At 37.6% G+C, this 17,838-nt stretch overlaps 1 protein-coding gene across 4 annotated transcripts in view; it reads right to left on the reverse strand.

The window, feature by feature from the left end:
* The window catches only part of MAPK14 (mitogen-activated protein kinase 14), an 82,717-nt gene that overhangs the window by 37,195 nt on the left and 27,684 nt on the right, over positions 1 to 17,838 (reverse strand). For all 4 annotated transcript variants that reach the window (XR_008994416.1, XM_036909410.2, XM_036909409.2 and 1 more), the window contains 2 exons: positions 7,327 to 7,456; positions 1,373 to 1,431 (listed from right to left, as the gene is read on the reverse strand). Coding sequence is in view for 3 of the 4 variants with exons in the window: in XM_036909410.2 (XP_036765305.1) it covers positions 1,373 to 1,431; positions 7,327 to 7,456 (189 nt within the window). In the remaining variant the exon portion in view is untranslated. The remainder of the gene's footprint in view (positions 1 to 1,372; positions 1,432 to 7,326; positions 7,457 to 17,838) is intronic.

Genomic DNA, 17,838 nt, shown 5'->3' on the forward strand with positions numbered 1-17,838 from the left:
CTCTCTCATCTATTCTCCGCCATATCACGTTCCAACTAAGTCTAAATGGTGGGAAAATTTTTTGCTCCCTTTCCTCCTCCTCTTTCCATTTCATATTGTACTTTTTTTTCTCATATTTTTCTTTCCCCCTTTCATTAGACAGAACACACAAGCTCAAACATATGCCCCCGCTTGTTCTTTGGGAACGGGTAGAATGGTGCTTGCACTCAGCCTAGGATAAGCATAGGAGAAAATGAACATAGGACTAGGGTGGAGAGAAAATGGTTAATTCAGCATTAGGGACAACGGGGAGTACAGGTTAAGGAAAAGCAGCCATGATCTGCAATTCTGTTTTGACTTCACAACAGTCATCCTTTCCAGATAGGAATGCCAAAATTTCAACAAAACAAAATGTATAACTGTGAATTTAAAGTTTCCTTCTACCTTACGGTATAGTATATCTGCAAACTGGGGGCCGGAAGGATGTGTGCTAATACAGATAGTGGGAAAGCTACAAGTAGGGGGCTCATATGTGCACATCAACACCTGCTGGACTCTATCTTGCACTCATAGATGTGCAGCCTGGGCTTATGAGGCATTAATGCCCCAGGAGGCAACCCTTACCAATGGGGTCAGGAGCCAGTTGGTAAATGCTCCCATTGCAGTGCATTCTGTACAGCTTCCCAGAAGATCCTGGCAGTTTTCAGCCAACTGCCCATAATGAAGACCAGCATATTCTTGTAGCAACTTTCTCTCCCCTGTTTCATTTTCCCTAGCCACCCCCAACCCCCTCTCCCCACTACTGGTTCCTGAGAATTTCAGGCTCTGCTCTCCAGGGGGGTCCTAGGCTAAAATAATAGAGACTGTCACAAAACTGGGAGACTTAGCACTATTCATCAGCTTTCTCAATATGTGAGGCCTATTCCTTGCCCCACTGCAGAAATCTAATACTTCAAGGACCAGCATGCAGTTCAGGTACCATTTCCCACATGCAAGTGGGAAATAAAAAGAGAGGAAAGAATGCATATGGAACCACAGATCCATTACATTTCTTGATGTAAATATAATAATATAAAGGTGTCCCTTTCAAAGCTGAGACAGGCAATTTGAGAACAAAAATCAGTCAAAACTCCCTGTACTCTTCTCCATGGAATTCTTAGGACTCACCACTGACTTCCCAAATAGGGCACAATGTACCTGAAATGATGAAAATACTAATATATACCACTTATAATATACATCTTCTATATCTCTCCCCACCCCTTGAAAGAGCTGGATGATAGAAGTAAAGAATCTTTTGAAGTCTGCACACCGCTAAACCGTTTGGAAATAGAGATGGGTTGCTAATCTTTATTCTCTAGCTAAAGAAGGCAAACACAAAAGATGTACTTACACATCATTGAACTCCTCCAGAGACCTTGCAGGTGTGAAAACATCCAACAGACCAATCACCTAAAAGAAAACATAAAAACCTAATAGTAAATAAATATGCAATTCACTACAGTATCCATCAGGTCTTAATAATTTTAACATGTAATTCCAAATCCTGTTCTCAGTTCAGTATCACATTATATACTTAAACTCCAACTTATTTTCTACCCTAATTATTCTTTTTTTTACTTATTATCACTTTTCACAATAATCTATTTTACTATTAAAAATCTTCATCTCTTTAGAATTTGGTCACATAGAGCCATTAGTTTGTCAGGAGGCAAAAAGATTTAGGGCCCTTGACTTATATATGCACTAATAGTGTAATGATTAACAAACAGAAAAATGTAACACTTCTATACCTGTTGTTACAGTATCATTTCTCTTTTTAAAACATATTGTTATTCCATGAAAATGTTCCAAGTTACTATGTAGTCTTCAAAATTGAGTTTTAAATCCCCAAAACATTCTCTGAGTATATTTGAGGTGTTATTCTTATAAAATTCTTAATATTAAGATAATTTTCTTAACCATTATCAGGTATTTGGTTCTGACTATTTAAAAGTGAAAAAAAAAAAAGCTATCTTTATAAAGGATAAAACAAAGAGCTACTTAATACTCATTAGCCCGCAGTCTTTGAGCAGTTTTCTAGCCACGGATTTATACTCATTAATCCACATTTACTACCCTTCCCCTCCTCCCAGCTCCTCCTAAAACCCAGACCACTTATTTCTACAAAGTCAGGCACTGAGAAGGCAAACCAGAAATATGCCCAGCCAGATTTAAGGGCATCCTAAAATGACATAGATGAAAGCTGAATGGCCTATGTGAAACTGGCCCATGACTGTGGTCTCATCAGCATGCTGCTCTAAGGAACCAAGTTAAACAAACAGCTCTACAAGTAAAATATACCAATGCTCAAAACATTATCATGAAAAAGAGCACTTCTAATTAGGATGTTACTTCACTCATCCAAATATCAGACTTTTAAAAGCAATTTCAATTGTACAACCTGAACCCAAAAGGTTAACTAAAAGTAAGGCCTTGGAATTCAAGGTCAATACCTTTTTAAGTCTTTGCATCTTATTTCAAAGGAAAGGCACAGCTTCCCATCAGGTCCTTACCTGGACAACTGTACACAAGAACACCAAAATTACCTGTATTTTCATTACCCATTAGAACTACCATTAACATTTTGAGACATTTCCTTTGATTTTTTTATGTGCATAAAATAAATTAGGGTTATACTATGCGGTTTTTTATCCTGCCTTGTCACTCAAATGTAATGACTACTCTCATTTCCTTAAATATTTTCCAATAATATGCTCTATTATTTGTATATAGCATAACTTAATCCATTTCCTATCTTTGGACATTGAAGGAACACTACAGAGGTGTGTGTATGTGTGTGTGTGTGTGTGTGTGTGCTGGGGGCAAGGGGCACTACTTGTATTTTCTTTCAGAGAATAAATTTCAAGACATAGAATTATAGGATAAAAGGACACCAACATATTTAAGGATCTTAATATTGTCAAATTGTCTACCACAAAGGTGAGGCCAACTTACATTCCCACCAGTAGTATACCAGCCATCTTTTAAGACTCTGAAAAATGCTTTAAATGTAAATCAAATCATTTTTTTTCCTTTCCCATCCAAAAATAAACCATACTTGTTTTCCTTGAATTTGATACACTCCTGGCTTAAGACCTCTGGTCTTTTGGTTACTCTCCCCAACACCCACTTGTGCTTAGGTAGCTGAGAACTACAAGCCATTTGTTTTTACCTGCTCCAATATTTTCTAATCGTGATTCTTGTTATCTGAGATGCCCCATCTCCTCAACAAGAAAGGTTTAAAACAATTTATACTGTTTTATATTATTTCAATTATGATTGTGAAAATCATCCTCAGAACAAAATAAAATTAAACCACTACAGATCTTATTTATTCAGGAATATTTATGCAAGAGTTCTCTCAAAGACAGTAAAACAAAACAAGTCCAAAACATGTTCAAATAAAAGCTACAAAAACAACAGGCATTTCGGAATCAGTTTTAAGTTTGAACCCCACAATCAGTTTGTGATTCCTTGGATCCACGAACTTGTATCTTTTCCATTCTAATAACCCCAGCACTTGGAATAGTGCCTGGCATAAACCAGCTCAATTAATATTTGGTAAATAAATGAAAGAAAGGTTACTTCTCTGAGCCTCATTTTCCTCATATGAAAGACATGGGGATATCACTGCTTATTTTCACAGTATTATGGGGAGATTAAGTAGACAATATATCTGAAAGTGTCTTGCACAAAGTACTGGCCTTCTGTGGATTACTAAAACACTGATCACATTTCAGAGTATAATAAAATGAATTACAAAATACAAATCACAGAGACAAAACTATTTGAAGCAGCTATTTCCAGTAACAAAATTTGAGATATAAAGTTAAACCACATTATTCAAGTGATTAAAAAGCATAGCTTCAAGAAGCACAATTAACTTGGCAAAAATAATAGAGCAAAGCATATTAGTAAGTACCCTATCATATTTTAACTTCCTAAAAAGGAATACATTTTATGAGATTAAAACTACCTATGTAACATCAAATTATTTTTATTTTTTATGGGCTTTTACAAATATCCTTTCTCCATTAATCGTATTTATGGAGTACTAATCATAAGGGAAATAGTGTAAAACAAAAGCTACCCAGCATTAAAATAGATCTGGGGAACATTTTAGGATTATTCCATAGTCTATTCATTTTTCATTTCTTAAATGGAAATTTCTTTTTAGTTCAAGTTGTATCTTAGCTTATTGGCTTACTTCTGCCATTACATGATTTCAGACACCTAAAAGTAACCCAGGAATCAAGTATTTAGAAAAGATATTTATAATACCAATAATCAGCAATTACCTCTGATAACTGTCCTACAACTGTCCAAAAGCTGACAGACACAATACATTTTCATTAAACTGTAGTATTCAATTGTACCAGTCAAAAAAACACTTTAACTCAGTAACCAATCAAAGACAATATTTAATGTCTTTAATGCAAGCACACCAAAACCACCATTTGGTCTACGATGGTAAGGTTAAATGTAAGGCTCCGGAGCAAACCTGATAAAAGGAATCCCTTAATCATTTTTAAATTTCAAAAAATGTACAGATCTCCAGACCCTTAACTGGGTGAGCTCTGTCGTACCTACTCAGCAAAAGGATGCTGCTGGTGGGCTACTTCCGTCATCTCCTCAGAGCAGGTGTCAGTGAGATCAAGGTCTCAGGGACAGCCAGGTGGGCCAGCTAACTCCGTCGGAGAATAACTCTAAAGTCACAGAGGACACCCTTACTTAGCTCCTGCTGCCCTTCCAATAAGGTGTACCTGTCACTCATTATCACTAATAAAAGAAGTAACTTAAGATGAACTATGGATTGTGAGTCAGAGGCATTTTGTGTAAAAGATCACATGCACAGGCTGGCATGTAAAAATTACATTTGTTACCAACACTTAGGATTTTCAAGAATTTTTAAGCTGCTGCCGCTGCTCTCTCTGGAAGCCTGATGCTAAAACCTGGATGGTAACCAAAACAGTCATTTTTTTAATAAAAGAAAGAGGAGGATGAAGAAAAGGAATTCCTCTTAAAGTCCTCGATCCAACTTACTCAGAAGTCTTGGTTTTGCACTGGGCAAAACTACTTCTACATCGTAGGCACCTAACAAATGCTTGGGGAATAGGCTGAAATTCAGAAATTTTTGTACATTGAGTCAAAGTCTTTGGGCTCTTTGCCATCCCCCTTCAAACATTTGCCATATAGAACAGAGAACTAGGAAACATTCAGCCATGTGCCTTCTTACGTTCAAACAACAAATCACCAATATCTAAGTATAGGTGGCTCTCTACACCGATACTGCTAAGCCTTACACATCTTAATATAAAAAAGATGTATTTCTATGAAGCAAGCTGCTTATAAAACAAGTTATATAAATTAAAATCCTGTTTTCCTAATACTGTTAGCCCTGTTTTTCAAGAGTCTTGTTGCCTTCATCTCTGCAAATACAGAATGGCCCAAAAGTAATCAGCCCAATGTCACATAAGACACATTTTGAAGTATCTCATTACAGAAAATCAAAGCATAAAAAACCTAAATAAGGTTGCTCCTGTGATCACTAGAAAAGCCAAGGTATGGATTCAGATAACCCAAAATAATTTTTGCCCTAAATGTTGGCTTAAATTTTCTATGAAGAAAAGCAATAAAGTGTAGTGCTGGTAATCCTCTAAACAAGATGTTCTTAAAGTAGCATAGACAACATCAGTAGGATCCCGGGGCCTCCTGGAGGTGCTTTGGGGTTCCATAAATGTTTGGCTTTCATTCCATTTTCAAAGTATCCTCTATATTTAAAAAGCTATTGCAATGTCTCTGTCACATTTTTAATGTGTAATGAAAAGCAGCATACACATTCAACTGTATTAAAAAGCAAATGTAAACTCATCAGTTAAGCTGCCAGTCCACTTTGATTTTATGCAGACCTTGGAATAAAGCTTCTCCTGCCAGCTTTTTCCACATATCTCAACTTCTTGTAAACATGTCACTGATCAGGAAGGCAACAGCTCTGCACTGAACTTTTCAAAAACTCAGGTCTATACATGGATGCTCACACAAAATTATACCTAGGAACAGAGGTTACCTGTGGAAAGCAGGATTTTCTCAGTAGTATGCAATCAAAGTAAAACACAAAAATAAGAAGCTGCATCTATGATTACAATGGCATCCATAATCCAAGTCCACATTTAAGTCTCAGTTTAGAAGAAATTTGTACTTTGTGAAACAAATTTATATTAAAGTATCACTTATCTGTGACTTTTTTCTTACCATGCTGCGCTGGTGGACAGTGACTGTAATGGGGTATGTGGTGGGGACTTGATAATGGGGGGGAATCTAGTAACCACAATGTTGCTCATGTAATTGTATATTAATGATACCAAAATTTAAAAAAAAGAAAAGAAAAAGTCTGAATAGCCAACTAATAAATTAAGATTTTGAATTTTTTTCTACACAGTAACAATCAATAGGGTAAAATGACTCTAAAATCTCTACAGCCATTGTTTCTACAGCACTACAAATTTTAGTCCCTTTCATACAGCAATCACATAAAATTCCTTTTAACTTAATTTGGAATTCAGAAAAATAAGTATCCTCAGGCTACTGCTTTTTCACTCAGTTAATATTCCAGATGCAATTGGAATATTAACTGAAAATGAAAATATATCTCATCAGGATTTTTAACCACATCCTAAGCAGAATGGCACTGTTCTCAAATTTCCAAATTGATAGAAAAGAAAAAGTTATATTTAACTAAATAACATCTTTGTCACACTTATTAAAATACCTGAATCTGGAAAAGGTGTCTTTTGAAGAAGATTAAAGAGAAAAATTACAGTATTAAATTACACATAAAATAATAGCCATCTTTGATACACTGAGCCTAAGGCACTCTTCCTCAATCTTCTGTACTGAAATAACCCATAACAACACAAAATGGCCAGGGACTCCCATATTCTGGTCATGTAGCCTTAAGTAAATCAGATAAATACAAAATTTCTTGGTAATATTTTCGCTTAAACACCTTTGTGAATTTTTTGTTGTATCCCATAATATACCCTTTTTAAATATTTAAAACAAATTTTTTTATGTTTTCCCACTAACAAACTTTGAGTAAAACTCATACTCCAGGAAGGTGTACCAATTTCACTGCAAGGCTTTGAGTAGCTGCCTGACAGAACGCAGTGGACACTAAGACCCCGCACAAGAAGCATGGTCCAAATTTTGCACACTTTAATGTATTCCCATCTGCAGTAATTAAAACACAATTTTTTCTAGTCTCTTCAAGAGCCGTATATATTCTTTCTTGAATGAATAACTTACATTTTCATGTTTCATATGTTTAAGTAACCGCAGTTCTCTGTAGGTCCTTTTGGCATGAATAATGGACTGAAATGGTCTGGATAGCTTCTTCACTGCTACACGCAACCCAGTTTTTGTGTCAAAAGCAGCACTAAGGAAAAAAAAATTTTTTTTAAATCATCATTAAATGTACTCTAAATACTTCTATATTAGTACTTACAAGGCTATTGCATTTCTAAATTAAATGGTCTAAAATAAAATACAAAAAAATAATGATAAAAACTAAAACGACCTGTAATCGCACTACCCAAGGCAGTGGTATTTTTTGGTGCTTCCTTCTCATCTTTTTCCCCATGCATCTAGATCAGGAGTCAGCAGACTTCTGTGTAGGACCAGGATAGTATATGTTTTAGATTTTGTGAGGTTTTTAGGGTCTCTGTCACTACTACTGAACTCTGTGGTTTGGCTGGAAATCAGCCAGACAACAAATTTAAAATGGATGTGGCTGTCTCCGTAACACCGTAAAACAGGCAGCCACCTGATCTGATGAACTAACAGACTGATATGCAAAGAGCTGGATTCTGTTGGTCTTCTCTGCCTAGGCCTTACTATCACCTTCCTACCATATGCTGTTTTCAGGACAATTAGTTGGCACAAAAGTTTCTTGAGCACCTACAAAGTATTTGCCACTTTTTAGAAGCTGAGATACAGTGGGGAAGTGGAGATACAGTGGGGGCTGGGGTTAGAGGGCAAGAGTAGAATGATAAAATTTCAAATAGTGATGAATGCTATGACTAAGTAACACAGAATAACTAGATAAAGAGTGACAGAAAGCCAATGAAGTTATACTATTTTAGCTAGGATGTCTGAGGAAGTACATGTGAGCTGAGACAACTGAATGATGAGAAAACAGCAACCATATAAAGATACAGGGGAAAAAAGCTTCAAGCAGAAGAAACATATTAACATTCACTGAGTCTTTATTGCATACCAGGAATAGTGCTAAGCCCCTTATGTTAATTTGTAAGATTTGACTCTTCTGATCCCCTATAAAGTAAGTACTATTATCATTCCTCGATTTACAAGTGAGGCAACTGAAGCAGAGAGAGGTTAAATAACTGTTCAGTCACAAAGCTAGAAAGGGGCAGAACAGGGAGTCCAGATCTTGAGCTCATGCTATTAACCACTTTGCTATGCTGCCTCTCAGAAAAGCAAGTATGAACAAAGGAAAAAATGAAACAAAGTAGAAAAAACATGGCTTGCTGGAGTGACAGAAAGACAGCCTGTGCAGATGGAGCACAGGCAGCAGGAGGAAAAGTAGAAAAGAATGAGGTCAGAGATGTAGGTAGAGGCCAGATCATGTAGGACATCTATAGCAAGAACCATGAGGTCTATTTTAAATATTTTTACGGACCATTTGGGCTAATTCTATCATGCTTCATCCTCAGTCTCTAAAGGGCATCCAGGACTTTCACATTGCCTATCATCAGCAAACTGTCTTCCCGTATGACTCTGTACTTGCTCCAAAATCCCACCCCCTTCACTCCCAAGTCCTTCCACCTTGTCCTTGGTTCTTTGGCTCCCCTTCTATGACAAACCTCTGTAACTCTTCACCTCCTTTTCTGAGCCTTCCCTTCAGCATCTCTTTGCTTTAATTAAAACTAGGCTGTACCTTGGAAGACACTACTTGTTTTACAGCCCTGCCATTAGAGGGGATCCAATCTCTCATACTAGGTACCTGATGGCTAGCAGATGTGGTGGATGTCCTCCTTGTCAACCATTAACACTTCTGAAACACAACTCTCCCTTTGTTTTACAAAAGTCCCTGCTTACAAGCATTTCTCCCTCTCTGCTGCTGCTATCCACTGACCTGGAATTTTCCACCATTCACCAAAAAGTTAGTTCCTATTTCAAAGTCTCTCTCCAATCCCGACTTCTGTCATCATTCTTGGCAACTTCAACATCCAAGTAAGGGCACATCTAACATCCAGGCCTCTCAATTTCCTGGCTCTCCAGGAAACTCCACCTCATCAAGCCACCTCCACAGTCACACCCTGGACCTCTATCACCACCAAAAGCTGCCCTGCCTAGAGAATTCTGAATGCCAGCACTCATTTTCCATCAGAAATCTCCTATGCCTTTTAGTTGACTTGTACCCTGACTGTAACAATTCATTGACCTCATCACCTGCTTCTCTCCTTCAGCCCTCTCCTGTCTTCATTTCCCTTCCTGCCTGGCTTATACTACATGCTCCCTTGTATCTCTCATTCTTTCTCTCTCATACACTCTGATAAACCTAGATAAAGTCTAAATTCGGGTGATCTTAACTATTCACCTTGTCTGAATCCAGTAACTACTTGTCAGTGGAGAAAAAAAGAATGCACAAACATACAGATTGGTTTCATTCTTAATCTCTGACCTTAACTTCATAAAAGGCTCTCAATACTGTCATTTTTTTCTAGTAAGTTCATTTTCTTACTCATAGTCATCATTTGACACCACCACTCTCCTCAAACTTCCAATTCACCCCCCTCCTTCAGGAGTTGCCCTTACCTTCATTGAGAAAACAGACACCATCAAAGGGGGACTCCATTTGCCTACACTAAATCTACAAACCATCTGCATTTGGACTCATCTTCTATACTTTCTCTCTTGCAATCAGTAAGGACAGTGCCCTTTCTTATAATATTCTAAGACCTAAATACATGCTTTGGAGTCACCCTCCCTCATCTTTTCAAGGATTCACTTGGTTCCCTTTTTCTCCTATCTTGTGGATCATTCTCATCAGCATAAAAATGCTCTAATTATTTTCAACGTTCAACAAACAAAAAAATTCCCTTGAAAGCATCCTATCAGTTAAAATTCTCCAGTGGTTCTCAAAGTGTGGTTCCTAGACCAGCAGCATTAGTTTCACCTGATAACTTAAAAGATAAGCAAACTCTCACATGCCACCCCAGATCTACTGAATCCCAAACTTTCTCAAGTTTGTCCAGTAATCTGTATTTTATCAAGCCTACCACATTACCCTAACACTGAAAGAGCAACAGGAAAGAAGGCTGCAACAAACTGTCTACATATGGGGGGAAGAGAAGACCTCACAGAAAAGGGTAATGTAGCAAAGCCGCTATCCTATGGTACCCAAACTCTTCCCCCACCCCAGCTCACTGGCTGGAGGAAGAGAAATGGAGGGGGGAGGGAGTGGAGGCCTAGGACTGGTGAACACCCAGCCCTGGAGAACACCCATACCTGGGAGAATGAACCTACATTGCATGGTGCTCTGGATTAGTGGGGTTGTAAAGCTAAGACAGGTGGAATACTTGGAGAGACTAAAATTCCAGCAGTTTGTGGAGAACAGACATCCAAAACAGCCTGCTCTGGGACCAAAGAAAGGCGGGTACTCTGACTTTCCAACAAGGAGAGGGCTGCTAAAGAAGCAAGGATTACACAGAGATCACTGCTCAGGAGAGAGGACAGGTGGACAAAATTGTGCCAGCACATTCATCCCAGCAGATTAGGAACTTTCAGGAGCTTCAGGTGCTCCATTCCCCTGGCTGGCAACACAGCGCTAAGGCTCCCCACCCTGATATGCAGCCTGCCGCTCCTTCCTCCTGCTGGCACAGCCTTGCAAACCTGCTGCCCCTGCCACTGTGCCAGGCCAGGGAGAGGATGGCCTCGCCTATGGCAGCTACAAGGCGTAGCATAGAGGCTCCTCCCTGCATGCAAGAGCCACCAGCCCTGACAGTGGAGGCAGGCACCGCAGCTGGGAATCAGGAAAGAGGTCTTTCCTCCTGGCAGGCATCAGCACTGCTTGTGTGCCATCCCCACCATCGCTCCGGGTGCTGGGCAGCTCCAGAGAGTAGAGCTTCTGGGCATTGGAGGTGCCACCTACACAAAGTTATTACTTGATAGGAATCATTAGAAATATGAAACACAATAGTTTCCTATTATTCTGTGTTTCGTATTACAGACTAATTTCGTATTACAGAGATACCTGGTAGAAACCAAAATACCACAAACACCATAAAGAGGACCAAGTGAAAATGAAATCACCAATCTTCCTGAGAAAGATTTCAAAATAAAAATCATAAAAATGCTCACAGAGCTACAGAAAAATATTCAAGACCTCATGGAGGAATTCAAGAAAGAAACAGGAACTTTGAAAAATACAGTATCCAAACTGAAACATACAATGGAGGGAATTAAAAGCAGATTAGATGAAGTAGAGGAGACGGTAAATGAAATTGAAATTAGTGAACAGGAATACAAAGAAGTTGAGGCACAGAGAGAAAAAAAGGAACTCTATGAATGAAAGAATATTAAGAAAACTGTGTGACCAATTCAAATGGAAAATATCAGCATTATAAGGGTACCAGAAGAAGAAGAGAGAGAAAAAGGGATAGAAAGTGTCTTTGAGGAAGTAACTGCTGAAAACTTCCCCAATCTGGGGAAGGAAATAGTCTCTCAGGCCAAGGAAGTACACAGATCTCCCAACACAAGGGATCGAAGGAAGACAACACCAAGACATATAATAATTAAAATGGCAAAGATCAAGGATAAGGACAAGAGTATTAAAAGCAGTCAGAGAGAGAAAAAAAAGATCACATACAAAGGAAAACCCATCAGGCTATCATCAGACTTCTCAGCAGAAACCTTACAGGTAGAAGGGAGTGGCATGATATATTCAGTGCAATGGAACAGAAGGGCCTTGAACCAAGGCTAATCTACCTGGCAAGATCATCATTTGAATTTGAAGCAGGGACTAAATAATTTCCAGATAAGCAAAAGTTGAGGGAATTTACATCCCACAAACTGTCTCTACAGTATATTTTGGCAGGACTGCTCTAGATGGGAGTGCTCCTAAGGCTAAATAGCTGTCACCAGAGAAAATAAAACCACAGTAAAGGAAGTCGACCAATTAATTACTAAGCAAATGCAGAATTAAATCAATTACCCCCAAAGTCAGTTAAGGGATACACAAAGAGTAAAGAATATGACACCTAATATATTAAGAATGGAGGAGGAAGAAAAGGATGAGGAAAAAAAAAAAACCTTTCAGATTGTGTTTGAAATAGCACACTAAGTGAGTTAAGTTAGAAAGCTAGCTTAGTAAAGTATAAAAAGGAAGGGGAGAGAAACATTAAGTCACATTCCCAGAAGCAACTTTGTGTATGTGCAGTAAAGAAGCTACCTTTGAACCTTTGGTAACCAGGAATCTAAAGCCTGTAATGGCAATAAGTACATAGCTATTGATAATCACCCTAGATGTAAACAGACCAAATGCACCAATCAAAAGACACAGAGTTACAGAATGGATACAAGAACAAGACCCATCTATATGCTGCCTACAAGAGACCCACTTCAAACCCAAAGACATACACAGACTAAAAGTAAAGGGATTGAAAAAGATATTTCACACAACTAATAGGGAGAAAAAAGCAGGAGTTGCAGTACTTGTATCAGACAAAATAGACTTCAAAACAAAGAAAGTCACAAGAGACAAAGAAGGACATTACATAACAATAAAGGGATCAGTCCAACAAGAGGCTATAACCATTATAAATATCTAAGCACCCAACATAGGAGTACCTTCATATGTGAAACAAACACCTACAGAATTAAAGGGGGAGACAGAATGCAATGCATTCACTTTAGTAGACTTCAACACACCACTCACTCCGAAGGACAGATCCACCAGACAGAAAATAAGTAAGGAGATAGAAGCACTGAACAACACATTAGAACAGATGGACGTTAACAGACATCTACAGAACACTTCACCCAAAAGCAGTAGGACACACATTCTTCTCAAGTTCACATGGAACATTTTTAAGAATAGATCATATACTGAGAAGCAAAAAGAGCCTCAGTAAATTCAGAAGGATTGAAATTGTACCAACCAGCTTCTTAGACCACAAACGTAAGAAACTAGAAATAAATTATGCAAAGATAACAAAAAAGTCCACAAACACATGGAGGCTTAACAACATGCTCCTAAATAATCAATGGATCAATGACCAAATAAAAACAGAGATCAAGCAATATATGGAGACAAATGAAACAGTAAGTAAACACTGCAGAATATGTGGGATGCAGTGAAGGCCATGCTAAGAGGGAAATATATTGTAATGCAGGTTTGCCTCAGGAAAGAACAATAACCACATATGAACAGTCTAAACTCAAAATTAATGAAACTAGAAAAAGAACAAATGAGGCCCAAAGTCAGCAGAAGGAGGGACATAATAAAGAGTACAGCAGAAATCAATAAAATCGAGAAGAATAAAACAATAGAAAGAATCAATGAAAGAAGCGAGTTCTTCAAGAAAATAAACAAAAAAGATAAACCCATAGCCAGACTTATCAAGAAGTCTACACATGTAAACAGAATCAGAAATGAGAAAGGAAAAATCACTACAGATACCACAGAAATACAAAGAATTATTAGAGGATACTATGAAAAATTATATGCTAACAAATTGGATAACTTAAAAGAAATATACAACTTTCTAGAAAAATACAATCTTCCAAGGCTGATCCAGGAAGAAACAGAAAATCTGAACAGACCAATTATCAGCAATGAAATTGAACTGGTAATCAAAATACGACCTAAGAACAAAACCCTGGACCAGATGGCTTCACCACTGAATCTTATCAAACACTTAGTGAAGCCCCAATAAGTTCATCCTCCTTAAAGTTTTCCAGAAAGTAGAGGAGGGAATACCTCCAAACTCATTCTATGAGGCCAGCATCACTCTAATACCAAAAACAGGCAAAGACACCACACAAAAAAAGGAAATTACACACCAATATCCCTGATGAACATAGATGCAAAAACAATCAACAAAATATTAGCAAACCGAATTCAAAAATACATCAAAAAGATCATCCATCATGATCAAGTAGGATTTATTCCAGGAACACAAGGATGGTACAATATTCGGAAATCCATCAATATCATCCACCACATCAACAAAAACAACAAAAACCACATGTTCATCTGCATAGATGATGAGAAAGCACTCAACAAAATTCAACATCCATTCATGATAAAAACTCTCAACAAAATGGGTATAGAGGGCAAGTACCTCAACATAATAAAGGCCATATATGACAAACACAGAGCCAACATCATACTTAACAGCGAAAAGCTAAAAGCTTTTCCTTTAAGATCAGGAACAAGACAAGGATGCCCACTCTCCCCACTTTTATTCAACATAGTTCTGGAGGTCCTAGCCACAGCAATCAGACAACACAAAGAAATACAAGGCATCCAGATTGGCAAGGAAGAAGTTAAACTGTCCCTGTTTGCAGATAACATGATATTGTACATAAAAAACCCTAAAGAATCCACCCCAAAACTACTAGAACTAATAAGTGAATTCAGCAAAGTTGCAGGATACAAAATCAATGCACAGAAATCTGTTGCATTGCTATACAATAACGATGAACTACCAGAAAGAGAAATCAGGAAAACAATTCATTCACAATTATAAGACATTCATGGGAGAAATTAAAGAAGACAGCAATAAATGGAAATACATCCTGTGCTCATGGATAGGAAGAAATAATATTGACAAAATGGCCATCCTGCCTAAAGCAATCTACAGATTCAATGCAATTCCTATAAAAAAAACCAAGAGCATTCTTCAACAAACTAGAGCAAATAGTTCTAAAATTCATATGAAACAACAAAGTACCTCAAATAGCCAAAGTAATCCTGCGAAGGAAGAATAAAGCTGGAGGGATTATGCTCTCTGACTTCAAGCCCTACTACAAAGCCACAGTAATCAAGACAATTTGGTACTGGCACAAGAACAGATCCATAGATGAATGGAACAGAATAGAGTCCAGATATAAACCCAAGCATATATGGTCAATTAATATACAATAAAGGAGACATGGATATACAATGGGGAAATGACAGCCTCTTCAACAACTGGACAGCTGTATGTAAGAGAATGAAATTGGATTATTGTCTAACTCCAAACACAAAAGTAAACTTGAAATGGATCAAAGAACTGAATGGAAGTCATGAACTCATAAAACTCTTAGAAGAAAACATAGGCAAAAATATCTTTAATATAAAATGAGCAACTTTTTCTGAACACATCTCCTTGGGCAAGGGAAACAAAAGCAAAACAAACACATGGGACTACATCAAACTAAAAAGCTTCTGTACAGCAAAGGACACCATCAGTAGAACAAAAAGGCAGAGAATATATCCATAAATGATATGTCTGAAAAGGGGTTAACATCCAAAATATACAATGAACTCACACACCTCAAAACCCAAAAAGCAAGTAACCTGACTGAAAAATGGGCAGAGGATCTGAACAGACACTTCTCCAAAGAACAAATTCAGATGACCAACAGGCACACGAAAAGATGCTCCACATTGCTAATTATCAGGGAAATGCAAATTAAAACCACAATGAGATATCACCTCACACCAGTTAGAACAGCCAACATCGAAAGATAAGCAACAACAAGTGCTGGCGAGGATGCAGAGAAAGGGGAACCTTCCTACACTGCTGATGGGAATGTAAACTAGTTCAACCATTGTGGAAAGCAGTATGGAGGTTCCTCAAAAAACTCAAAATAGAAATACCATTTGACACAGGAATTCCACTCCTAAGAATTTACCCAATGAAAACAAGATCCAGATTCAAAAAGACATATGTTTATCACAGCACCCCTATGTTTATCACAGCACTATTTACAATAGCTAAGATATGGATGCAACCTAAGCATCCATCAGTAGATGAATGGATAAAGAAGATGTGGTACATATATAAATTGGAATATTATTCAGCCATAAGAAGATAACAAATTCTACCATTTGCAACAACCTGGATGGAGCTGGAGGGTATTATTCTCAGTGGAATAAGCCAGGCAGAGAAAGACAAGTACCAAATGATTTCACTCATTGTGGAGTGTTAACAACAAATCAAAACTGAAGGAACAAAATAGCAGCAGACTCACAGATTCCAAGAAGGGACTAGTGGTTACCAAAGGTGAGGGGTGGCGGAGGGCGGGTGGGGAGCGAGGGAGAAGGGGATTGAAGGGTATTATGATTGGCACACATGCATGGTGTGGTGGGGGTCATAGGGAAGACAATGTAGCACAGAGAAGACAAGCAGTGACTCTACAGCATCTTACTATGCTGATGGACAGTGACTGCAATGGGGTGGGAGGGGGCTTGATAATATGGGTAACCACAACGATGTTCATGAGAAATCTTCTTAAGAGTGTATATCAATACCTTAATAAAAAAAACAAAAACAAAAAACACCATGAATTTAAGAAACATATGTGTGCACACATGCATACACAAAGTTGTTTCTGGGAATGTTACTTAATGTTTCTCCCCCTTCCTCTTTATACTTTCTTGGTACATTCCAAATACTTATTAATAAGTACCTATTGATTTGTCTGTGTTTATTTTCCTAATTATAAAAGCAATAGCTGATGATGCAAAACTTAAGTGCTTCAGAAACCTTACAGTCACAGTCTCTATCTCACTTGACATTTTTTTATGCCTACATATTACTTGTTGTGCGCTGTATGCAAAAGTTTTGAGGTGGAAGTGTATACTGGTGTGTGTGGGTATGCACCAAAAAAGTACAATAGGTTGACAGATGCACCGAAGTATGGATAAATGTGTGCTAAATAAGCAGACAAAATGCAAACAATAGAATCCAGATGGTTGAGTATATTGATGTTTACTGTAAAAATCTTTCACCTTTACTGTTTGAAACTTTTAATAACAAAATGTTAGTGGGGGAAAAACCCATAAAGATTAAGAAAAAATATCAAGTATCTATGACAATGTAAGAAAATGGGCACTTTCTTATATACCTTTAGAAAAAGAAAAGTTGGTGCTTCTCTGGAGTGTAATTCAGCAATAAGTATTTATCCAAACATGTATGCCCTTAGACTCAGAAATCCCATTTCTAAGAATTTTCTCTGAGGAAATAACCAAGGATATTCACAAATAATAGTATATTGAATAAATATTTAATTTTGAACCACACATATAAGCAATATATGTGGTCAGCTGTGCTCCTCAGTACCCACAGGTTCCAGGCAGGAGCCAGCAGAGGCCCACTTCCGCTTCCACCACAGTAGGTCTGTTGTGATCTTCTTTACATACTGGGGTTCCATTTAAGTCAGTTCCACTGCTTTGCAATCATTTGAAATAATTTGAAAATCTTAGGAGCAGAATATGTAGTAACATCCTAAGATGTTCAAGATATTACTAGCAAAAAACATCATGTATAGTATGATTCCATACATACAAGTAACAATGAACATCCCTCAGATTGCTAACCACTGTCGGAATCTAGGTGGAAAGATTATAGGTATTAGACTATCAGTGTCACATATCTGTAATTATGTTTCTAAATATTCTTTAACACATATTACTTTCATGAAGAGAAAAAGGTCACTAAAAGGGCAATCAAAAAATGTTCATTATAATTCTTTCTATTGATGATGTTAATAAAAATATAAAATTGCACATCCTAAAAAAACAAA

Source organism: Manis pentadactyla, chromosome 16 (genome assembly GCF_030020395.1).
Source record: "Manis pentadactyla isolate mManPen7 chromosome 16, mManPen7.hap1, whole genome shotgun sequence".
Classification (NCBI taxonomy): Eukaryota; Metazoa; Chordata; class Mammalia; order Pholidota; family Manidae; genus Manis; species Manis pentadactyla.